Source organism: Plodia interpunctella, chromosome 5 (assembly GCF_027563975.2).
Source record: "Plodia interpunctella isolate USDA-ARS_2022_Savannah chromosome 5, ilPloInte3.2, whole genome shotgun sequence".
Taxonomy (NCBI): Eukaryota; Metazoa; Arthropoda; class Insecta; order Lepidoptera; family Pyralidae; genus Plodia; species Plodia interpunctella.
In genome coordinates this window covers 10,256,086-10,267,882 of record NC_071298.1, presented here as the reverse complement: position 1 = coordinate 10,267,882, position 11,797 = coordinate 10,256,086, and the positions used below count along the sequence as shown (strand labels likewise).

Here is an 11,797-nt window from a genome sequence, read left to right as displayed (position 1 = left end):
AATGAGAAAGTAATCTATACATGTAGGTAACAAAACTGTTAGTGGGCTATATCTGTACATAGGAGATAATGGGGTGTTTTTATGCGAGTAATTATAATAAAACCAAAACTTTTTTAGAATTTGTATGTTTGTTCGTGCATTGCGCAAAAAGAATTTGATGCGGTTTTTACAGTAGGGCAAGGGAAGCTCCAACTTAAAATCGTTGCTTAGAACTCGAGATATCGTTAAATACTTAACTTAAAAGCGGACGCATAAAATAAACACGGGCGAAGTTGCGGGCAAAAGGTAGTAATTAAATAAACATACTCCAATTAAAAATATATAACGTTTATTGTATAATTATAAATGACAGATCTTACAAGAATATAGGCATTCTTTTGATTCGGAATGTTTAGATCTCGATCCAAGTGGATTATCAAACTTAAAAATACTGTTCTAAACAATACAAACATAAAAGAAAAACAATATAAAAACTTAAAAATTAAGAATACCAGGGCAAACCGTCAACACACCTCTAATATTCTTGTTCTGTTCATAACAATTTTTTTGTGAATAAGACAGTACTGTGGTCGCTCGATAGTCAACTATCGATAGTGTTTCAATAGACTATCGATAGTTTGAGAAAAAGCAATACTATCGATAGCTATCGACAGTTTTGCATACTATCGATAGTATCGGTAGCCGGTTTTGGTGCAATACTATTGATAAGGATCGATAGTATCGAACCGTGATAAGCAATAAATACTTGTCACTATTACTTGTCAGTTCAAACTATCGATAGTATCGAGTATAGATTATCGATAGTTTTTTACCAAAAGCTATTTTGGAGCAACACTGCTCCAAAATAGCTTTTGATAGTATCGAGACTATCGATTGTTCAACTATCGATAAATCGGTCACGCTATGTGACAGCGATTACTAATTATACGTGACTATGATGTCTGATTGAGTTTCTTATCGGCCTGGCGTAGTGCTGTGGCCATTTCGAGTTGTTTGACTCTGAGCCGAGCCCAGATAGTGTAGTCCTGGAGGCCGATGATTTGGGCGGCCATGAGAGCCGCGCTGTCCGGGTACACCACCGTGGCGCAGCCGAGGCCGGACGGCACGGATAGTGACGACCAGATGTCCTGGAAAATCACGTTGTTACAATTTTGAAAATTATATTCAGATGAAAAAAAAATTGGAATCGAGATGGTATTGAACCCTGTTCATTCGGGACATTTTTTCATGTCATTATCATTTTTAAAATTAAGTTCAAAGGATGTGTGACATGTATAACAAATCCATTAAACGACTGTATGACTCATGTATTGTAGTTTTCATCGAGCACCACATTGTTTCCGGTAACGAAAAAACATCGCGAGGAAATCTGCACACTGGTTGATTTATTATGTGTGTGAAACTGAGAAGGCGATGGCAAACCACTCCATAAATAGTGGCAAGAAAGTTGTTGTGTGTGTCACATTCCACGTAATGGACACAACCCTAAGCCATGAGGGATAATGACTAAGAAGACATCTAATCCAGTCTTTATTATGACGACGATGAGAGTCAAACTATATATCCTATTAATATTATAAAGTCAAGGTTCGCGAGGATGTGTGTATTTAGATACGTAGATATATTTGTTACTCTTTCACGCAAAATCTACTGGATGGATTGTTACTAAATTTGGTACGCGGGTAGAATATAACCTGGAATAACACATAGGGTACCTTTTATCCCGAAATTCCCACGGGTGCGTAGCCCCGGGGCGCAGCTAGTACAAATATATTTATAATTCTGCAATTTTTAAATGTATACAATTTCAAACTAATGGACCCACTACCCACTATCATTTGTACTACATTCCAAAGTTCATGGTAATTTTTAATTAATTCAATATAATTGATTGATATCAATATTGACGTCAATGAGCATACGTCTGTGATATGCAACCAATAAGGTGTGTCTGTGTGTGACGTTAGAAGATTGGCAAAACGTCCTTGACATATCTAATCGAATTCTTATGCTGCAATCGTATAGATAGAATGCATTCCAAGATAATGATTTATAGAATATATAATAAATACTTATAGAAAAATATTTGAATAAATTACATGAATATGAAGTAAAAAAACATACCTGGACGAGTTTATCACTAGGCGGCGGGCAATTTATGACGGGGTAAGAAGTGTTGCCAGAAAGTACCGGGCCTAGGCCGTTGGAGCGGCCGGCCACGGCCACGAACACCAGCGCTCCGTGCGTGTCCTCGTACTGCTGCAGCACTCGCAGCGTCTCCGACGTCGCCTTGTGTGCTGACGTCACGCGCAGGTCCACGTCCAGACCCAACTCGCGACCGACTGATGGCCGTTGCGATTAGTCGTTTTAGTCAACGATTATAGAAATTGATTTAAACACATCTTTTGTCTGTGGTTTATAAAAAAAAAAAATTCTCGAGGATTTTCTTTTAAGTACAATGTTTCAATAAAGCTCATTTAGTAAAATGAGTAACAAAATCCGTGGCATAGTTTTAAAGATTTAAGCGTACATAGGGACAGATAGACAGCGGGAAGCAACTTTGTTTTGTACTATGTAATGACTAACGGCCTGTCCCAACTTCGCTCGGTTAAAATCATAATCTAATAATTACACATAAACACCTAAAACTCTCTCTCTCATCGGAACGTATACCGGTTTCTTCCTTAGTTGTTGAGCGTCGGAGCCCAGGATCCGCCTTCCTACTTTTTCTTACTTTGCATAAAGACAACGAGAATTTTAATATTACCTTTCGCTATCTTCTGGCAATGGTCCAGATCGGCTGCGGAGCCCATGAAGATCACAACTTTGTGGTGCACATTCGGCTTGAGATGGTCGAGCTGATCCTTTACCCAGTCGAAGTTGCGCTTTACGTTGTCGAGGTCCGCCGCCGTCACCGTCGACAGATTCCTGTACACCTGGAGGAAATACAGGTTTCACTTCTAATTGTCGAGTTGATTCGCAGTGAGTCGCAGCGAACCAATCACATTGCGGTGTGGTTGTCGTCGCGTCATAACGGCGCACTGTGATTGGTTTGGTCTCACTGCGAATCGACTCAATGGTGAGATGTTAATAGCCAAGTCACAATACGCATCGAAAAAAGTATGTAATTGTATAAAAAATGAGATACAATTTTGAACAAGACAGTCAGAAATATGATGCCGAATGATGATGTCGCCCACTGTACTGTTGTATTGTATTTTTTTTTGTTTATAATTTTGTAAATGGTGTATAAAAGCATGATGTTTTAAAGATTTATCCGTCTTACTGCAAAAACATTAAATTAAACAATGCCGGAAGATTATCCGCTAAACAGATAACATAGGAAAATGAAAGATTAAAATTATATCGGAAAAAAGACGGTGACAAAATACTGAAATATACATACGTGAAAAATTATCTGATTAATACTTGAAGGGAAACATAGAACTCGCTCACCTGCTTATCAACCATCAACCGCTTGTCACCCGAGGGCCACAATCTCCATGAGTCAGAATCGATCACGTCGGCCACAAGAATGTTTCCTGAAAATTATTATTTATCGTCACAAAAAGACAAACTGAGTAAATACCATAAGGTCCATTTAATCGACCATAACGTACATTTAATCGACCATAAGATACATTTAATCGACCATAAGATACATTTAATCGACTATAAGGTACATTTAATCGACTGGTACATTTGTACCTAATGGTCGATTTTTAGTTACATACATTTCCGTAATCTGATATTCGAAGACTATTCAGATCAAAAATAACACAAATAAAAAAAAATTAGGGGGCTCCGTCGCGCTTCGTCACGTTGACGTCCATTGATGGATCAACGCATAACAACATAGAAATCGTATGTAGTTTCGACGCACGTCCATATACGTCAGTGTCTAATAGAAACCTATAGAAATCAGTGGAGTACAACGCAGCTACAACATGGACGAGCGACTGAGCAATAGGGCATGGGTCTAAGGTACCATAACATACCACGTATTATTATTATATGCATGACCTGATTATGCATCCAGAATTGGCTCCCGTCGAGGAGATTTTTGCAATAAGATCTGAGACGATGATAAAAGCTTGAGTCAAAAATTTCATTTTTGTAAATAAGTTATTTTAACAATTTATCATTGAATAAGATATTAAAGTTTTTAATTCGACATACCATCAGAATCAACTCCGAATTCGATCTTCATGTCGATGAGAGCACAATCGCGAAGCGCCCAAGCTTTCTCCAAAATTTCAAATACTAGAATCGTGGCCTTACGCATGTAATCTACCTCATTGCGTCCTGAAATTAAAATATAAAGTATTTGGTCACACTTTTTTGGACAAGGGAAATAATCGTTCACCCACCGGGTCATAAAAAACTTGATTGGAAAACTTGTAACATTTAAAAATACCTGGTCACATGTATTAATATAATCTGTCGTATATGCTGAAATCTACATTAAAGCACATGCGACCGTCTGCACCTAGGTTTAGTCGAAATGTTAACAGCAACACCTAGGATGTAAGCTGTATACTTGTGGTATAGTCGCAGCATATTTTTATACTTCTAAGCTATAAACTAGAAATTTGGACAGCAACTTTGTGTTATCACGTTGTGCTCGAATAAGAAAGGATTTTACAAAAAACAACAACCCCTGATAGGGTGAAAAGGGGGGGCAAAGTTTGTTTGAAAAAAAAAATTAAAACCTTTTACTGATCGACTTAAAATTTGGCATGAATGTTTCCAAAAATAATGAAATGGTTTTTTTTTCAAATTCTTATTCTATAAGGATAAACAGGGGGTCGAAAAAACCTAGTTGAATAATAACAAACAAACCTATAACAAGTCCGTTGACCTTGAAGTTGGCACATATAATTTGCTCCTCGGACCACTGGGGGTCGTGGTTCGCATCATCCTTGTAGAAGGTCTCCTGTTTGGGCGGGGTGAACCTGAATCCCTCGGGAACACCCGGGTTCCTCTTTAGGAATGACCCTGTTGCCAATCTCCGGGTCACCCATTCGATAGGAATCATTTCGCATTTCTTGGAAACGAAAGCAGTAGGGGAAGCTATTTTGACGTATGCAGTTTTCAAGCCTAGAACAGTAACACAAGTGTATTTTTCTTGACCTTTCTTACACTTTTGAGGTGATCGAAACATAAAACACGCAAGTAGCACGTCATTGCGTCAACATGTCCCCTTTTTTTACACGACGCGTACCCGATATGGGGGAAAGAGACAGCATGTGCACGTTTGTAACGATCTACGCGTATTTGTATGCTTCGTGGTACGCCTTCTAGTGTGAAGATAGTTGAAATAAGAGTGCTATAGACTAGTTTTTGCCGTGAGCAGAGCCGCCGGCTACAGCTAGTTAGAAATGAGTAGAAAAGCTATACAGAATTGGTGAGACTGGTGGTCCCCACCTCCACCCCCCCTAGAATAGGTCCACGCAGCGACGGCTTTAGCCCATGTAGTGTCCGTGTGCAATTGATACCATGGCGCCCCCTCGTCGCCAAACAGCAGTGCTTGTGTTGTTGTGAAGGGTGAGAGAGGCGGTGTGATTACAGGGTACTGTGGCTAAAGATCCTAAGACCCAAAGTAGTCAACGCGCATGGACAGGGACCACCTTTTATCGCATAAACTATTTTGTCCTATTGTTCTTTGGCATAACAATTTTGGAATACAATATTTTGGAATAATAGATTTTTGGCATACGGGTAAATGAGGCATATTTAACTTTTAGGTTGGGTTAGGTTAGGTTAGTTATGGTTCAAATTGTTATGCGTAAACCGTTATGCGTAAGAACATTATGATTTAAAAATCGTTATGCTATAGTAAATGTCAAAGTATGTCATGTTAAATTATGACATAAAATTGTACTTTTCCTAAGTCAGCTTAGATAACTTCAAATTCCAAATTTTTACGCAATATTATGTTATGACCCTACAAACTTAAGTAAGTAATCGTCACATTTATCAGAAGTTCACGAGGGGTCGAACTATAATCGCGACATCTCCCGAACAAACATACTATTAATGTCCTTGTTTATTTGCATCATTTTGATTATTATATATCGATAGTGGATTGTTACCCTTTACGGCTTTGATATCCATCCATAACAAAGCTAACAGCACGAAGAGAAAACATTCGTATTTTTATTTGTACGTAATGAATAACTCAAAAACTATACTGGATTTAATGAGAACTTTCAGGAGTAACATCGGCAATTTTTATGGTTTTACCCGGCCGAAACCGGGACACGTCGCTAGTTACAGCGTTACTGGTATCAAACGCAAAAGCTCCTAAAGACTATACTTGGGTACATCAAAACAAGCAACCTTTATTCTAAGACTTTTCGTGATTCGTAGCTTTTTTTTTTCATATATAAAAAAACTATCTAATTTGCGATTCTACACATATTAACTCTATGTAATAGCCAAGCAACACGAGACAGTACAGAACCGTTATATATATAGCGGAATCGAATATAGAGGTAACATTTTATAGAAACGACATTAAAACTATAAAAAGGACATTTTTGCTCCCACACAGCGTGTTACGAAATGTTACGTCTCTTTTCTTGACAAAAGAGTGTCAAAGACAGCAAGTATAACATTTTGTAACATTGTTCTGTGTGAGCACCTTATCTCTCAGTCCGTGATACTGTACAACTTTTTGTATGGAAGCAATACCGAAATCGGAAAAAAATCAGACGTTCCATACAAAATCAAATACTTAACTCGAGGAAACTTTACGGATCAACGGTTTTTTTTTTGAGATTTCACTGTTCCACAAGAATTGTTGTACAGTATTATGGACTGCGCGTGTAGACAGAATATTGCCAATGAATACAAAATCATATATCCTACTTATATACTATTAAAACTAAGATAATGCAAATAAAAAACTGAACATTAAAACCCGTAATTAGTTTTTAAGTAATTGTCAACATGTAGGTAGCGTAATAATTTAGAATTTGATAACATGTTTTTATCATGTTTCCAAGTCCTATACTAAGTTCTAAGTTAAATTCATTAAGCTATAAGTAAGATTGGCTGGAATGTACATATTGCTATCTCTTTCATCGTAGCCCGACCTCTCTCTTATATTATCTCTATCTCTTTCGTAATGTTATGTAAGATGAAAGAAATAGCAATAATATAATTGGATCGATTTTAGGGTATTATAATGCCAGCTCCACACCGAATTCAGACACATGCCGACTCGAATGCGTGAACATTGCGTAATTTGTATGAGAGCTTTTATTTACCACAATGAAAAACCAGCAATGTATACCGAAACCTCCAAAGTTTGGCAAACTGTTTGGCGCCAGTGTGGAGCCAGCATAACAATAATTAACGAACCTGTAGACTTCAAAATCTCAAAGACTTTGGCATTAGTCTGGTTTGAGATGGCGGCTTTGCCTTCCAGATCGTGAGCCTTCACGCCATCTCCAGCGGTGATCCTGTCCTTGTTCAGCAGCAGACAGTGATCGGGGGCGTCCGGTAAATCGAATACTTGCTTTGTTTTACCCTCGATTAACAGCTTCCCCAACCTGTAACCGCCAACTGAAAATAGATGTAGTTTATTTTCGATTGCGATCCAGTCCGGTTCCGCACAAGGTCTACCTCTACGTACTCTAGGTATACGACGCTTCGGGAATCTTTAATCCTTGCTTGTTCCCGGATTCATTCGGAGTTGTGATTCCCCGAAGCCCAGAATTCACGTAAAAAAATCAACTATAAAATTTTGAAGATTTGTCATTGTCAGCTGATAGGCAACAATAGTATTTCCAAGGAGGATTGACGTCAGGCATGCGGCCGGTGCTAGAATCACCGCCGAATCTTCGAAATGCCAAATTATATGGTAGAGCAAAGAATCAACATTTTTGCTCTACCACATAATAGCAGATTAGTAGCCAAGGGCTGTAAGGCATCAATTGCAGCCTGAGATATTTATTTACAGTTCGAGGTTGCAATTGATGCTTACACCCGAGCTAACTACTTCTCGATACGAGTTTTACATCTCGTTTGTGAGGTAAGTGGAAAGAAAACGTAATTATAATAAAAAATCCCAAAAACAAACAATAATTAAAGTAAAAGTTTTCTATTCCCGCCTTTTTTTCATTAAAAACAACCAAGTAAAGAACTTTTTTTTTTCTAAGAACGAAATTGAGCTTCGACGTTCGATACCTATTTAAAATTGATAACTAGGTATATATATATATTCATACGAAGACATGGCTGAATAGCGAAGCGACCTCTTTGGTCATTGGGCTGAATGCATGATGTCTATTGCCAGCGTATGATGGTTAGATGTACGCGAACTTTTTGAAAGAGTGAAGTGTTTTTTTTATTACTTACCGCCGCTTTTCTATCTAAGTACCTACATTATCCTAGAGCGCTAATTGGTCACTTACAAGCCCCATTTGGGGGTAATAAGGACCTACTTACCGAACATTAGAGATGTAAACAAATTAACTGCTCGCAGTTATACATAGGTACCTACGTTTGAAAATATTCGTTCTTTTTCACTTTTTTTTTTGTTGTTGTAGTTGTACGGTCGGCTTCTGTATTGAAATAAGGATTATTGCAGCCGACTGTACCTATTCCATATACCAAGTTACCTACCTACTTACTGTTGAATTTTTTTGAAGTCCCAGTGAAAATTTGGGCGGTCTCGCTCTGATCCGAAAAGGTATTTTTACTTAAGTAAGTACTTACCTATTTTTTTATTGCATTTACTTACGCACAGGTATATAAGTGCGTAAGTAAAATATATAAATACAGTATTAAGTACCTACCTACATAGTTATCAATATAAATAACTCATTATTGCTTTATTAATGTGCTTGTTTTTTACCACTGTTTGTATACGGTGAATTGTATAAACAAGTCTGCAAAATACGACATTGCAGCTAAGGTATAAGTTCATTAAGATATAAGTTTGAAATATTGATTATTTTTTTATTTACGACGCATGTTAGCGCGAGGCTAAGCCGAGCACAATGACACAACAAATACACACTCGAGTATAGGTATGGAACATTTTTTCTTTTTGTTGTAAAAATTAATATCAAATAAAAAAAAACCGCATCCAAATCGGTTCACCCGTTGATGAGCTACGGTGCCTCGTACACAGACAGACACACTTAGCGGTCAAACACCCCTTTTTTGCGTCGTGGGTTAAAAAAAGGATGTGACGATTTAGGGTTTTTTATTTCCATACAATATTTTGAAATAGTTACAAATCTGAATCTTGGATCCACAAGGGAACCGCGTAGGTAGCCAGTACGTAATGATCTGAATCTTAGATAACAAATCAACTACAACAAAACAACAACGAGGACCTGAAATTGATGACCAAGGCCGCGAAATAAGAACACATTATGTTAGGTTATGTTATTAAAGTCAATATTACACAACAGTATACAAAAGCAAGTTCATAACCATTACTGCATACAATAAACGCTTTCTTAATTTAGTCGGTTAATAGCCGACAAGGAAATGGAATGAATGGTAACCAAAAAAACTTACCTTCTTTGGGTTGCGCTTGAGCCATTTTTGAAATTTATTATGATTTTTGTCCGGCAGCTCGACAGCCAGTGGGATAGTGGGGATCGCGCGTCTTATCCTGATTATTTAAGGCCTTTTATAAGTTTCGATACCTAGCATCTGTGATCACCACGTGTTATCGTACGTATACGACCGGCGCGATGTTGATAACAAGTTTATTCCACTACGATCAAACGATTTTAATATTTGAAAATAATAAATACATGTCCGCGGAAAAAAAAATTAAAGTTGTATTTTACCGTGAATGGATTCGCTAGTGATTTATGGTTGAATATTGTATTGTACCTAACCATTAATTATAAAAAACATACGTAAGTAAGGTTGTTGTTGTCCACTTCAACTTCAACAAACTTTTCAATCCATTTTGACATGAAAGAAGGACAAATAAACACAGTCACTTTTAATTTATTTTATTAGTATAGAATGGAGCGGTATGTAATCTAATCATGATTACTTTTTCCTCTAGCCAATAGTGGTATAGGTATGATGGTAAAGTGAAAATATGTCTTGATTGGCTCAGCTGGTCAAACAACAAAGCTCGGCTTGTTCGTATGATCAATTGACTAGGACTGCCTTGTTTCGACTATGTAATTAATCAATCAATCAACAAAACGCGTCTTTCTAATTCGCGACCGGCGACACGAACACGAATATGATTTGATTTCTACCGAATATGGAAACGACTAAACTTAAATTAGTAAATAGAAAAGGCTTCATGGTTATTTAGTATATTATACAATTATTATATTTTTTTTTGTAATAATAAAAAAGAAGTAAAAGAAAAAAGAAATATTAATTATAACAAGTACCAAAACTATGTTAGCGTCGTAATATGTAGCTATTTCATTCGCACATTTAACTTATAATTAAATTGTAAAATGTACGATCGTTTCATTTATTACCAATCTGTAATTATTTCTTGATGCTTGTTACTTTGCTGTAGGATCAGGCACGACAATAACAACTTTTTAGTGTCTGTGTGTTATTCAAGAGATTAAATTAAGAGGTGAGTGAGTAGGTACCTATTTTTATTACCTAGGTACGTTTGTCAATTTTATTTCATTTCATTCAAGTTTTTGTCAGCTGATGCCGTAGATATAATGCTACCAAAATAAATTGTATTATTTTACTAAGCTTCTACGTCACATTTGTAGCTTCTACAATTTGAAAGGTTAATACAGATGACATTCATCCACATGGTTTTGACTTACGAAATCTTATGTTCCGCAATATTTATATTATTTATTTCAATTTATATATTCGCAGTTACACGATCAATATTATCGGTTTTATTCATAATATATTATAAACTTTAGTTCTTGCGGAGTGTTGAGATGAGCTGCTGAAGCTTCGAAATACTTATTATTGTTTATTCATTGTACTACGTTATAAGATGGTAAATTATTTCTTTAAAAAAGAAGAAAGTACACAGTAAGTAGTTCTTTCTATCATGGATTTAAAGGTCATAGGTAGTAGGTAGGTCACAAGTCATAGGTATATTATAAATAAAGGTATTTATTTATAATATACCTATGACAATGTGCAATCTATCTATTAAAAATGTGATGGTGTTTGTTTGTCCTTCTTCATAAAACAGAGTTGAGGTGATTTTTGTGTGGAGCAGGAGTGACAGTCTACTTTTGGCTGCACACGACAGCAAAATAAGTCCCCCTGCCGCTTCTGTCTGTATGAACGTCTAACAAAATCAAACTAAAAAACATTCTAATATTATGTAAGTCTAAGTTGATTTTGTCATTTAACATTAACATTTACCAATTAATGAAGTCTTGAGGTGCTCTTTAAATAAATTTAAGCTCAAGGTTTTACAGGCTTTACAGTATGTGCCATGACATGGGCCTCCAGAGACTCACATTGTCTTTGATGTAGCCTTTGTCCGGGTTCTCAAGTCTTTTAGGTCAATTAAAATTTGGGTTTGACAATAACACTCCAAATATTTATGATCAAAAGCAGTTGAATGTTATGACTTAACATCATGACATAACTTAATATCAAGTTTTGTTAACACAACTTATTTATCAATAATCTCCTTCTAATAAAGGCCTTTTAGCCCATATTGAAAGCTGTAAATAGGCTTAAGGACACAGGTTGGCGCTGGCAAAAGCAACTTTAATAATTTTTAATTTCGGGGATGTCTGTCCGAAGTCCTGTGCCTCTAGACAGGTGATCAGTCCTCTCACATTGGAATGCTTTTATCCAG

At 36.7% G+C, this 11,797-nt stretch overlaps 2 protein-coding genes across 7 annotated transcripts in view; one reads left to right on the top strand and one right to left on the bottom strand.

Moving 5' to 3' along the window:
• Positions 1 to 311: 311 nt before the first annotated feature.
• Paics (PAICS bifunctional enzyme) lies at positions 312 to 9,926 on the bottom strand. The gene is made up of 8 exons (XM_053746084.2): positions 9,541 to 9,926; positions 7,369 to 7,572; positions 4,843 to 5,100; positions 4,180 to 4,305; positions 3,457 to 3,542; positions 2,768 to 2,936; positions 2,125 to 2,342; positions 312 to 1,127 (listed from the first exon to the last, which is right to left on the bottom strand). The coding sequence occupies exons 1-8, from the start codon at positions 9,563 to 9,565 to the stop codon at positions 933 to 935; spliced, it is 1,281 nt and encodes a 426-aa protein (XP_053602059.1). The 5' UTR covers positions 9,566 to 9,926; the 3' UTR covers positions 312 to 932.
• The window catches only part of LOC128670430 (amidophosphoribosyltransferase-like), a 23,941-nt gene continuing 20,840 nt past the window's right edge, over positions 8,697 to 11,797 (top strand). For 2 of the 6 annotated variants that reach the window (XM_053746082.2, XM_053746077.2), the window contains exon 1: positions 10,446 to 10,585. The gene's annotated coding sequence lies outside the window, so the exon portion shown is untranslated. Of the gene's footprint in view, positions 8,716 to 10,445; positions 10,586 to 10,772; positions 11,011 to 11,797 lie in introns of those variants that run through there. The other 4 variants (XM_053746081.1, XM_053746080.2, XM_053746075.2 and 1 more) reach the window with 4 other exon arrangements.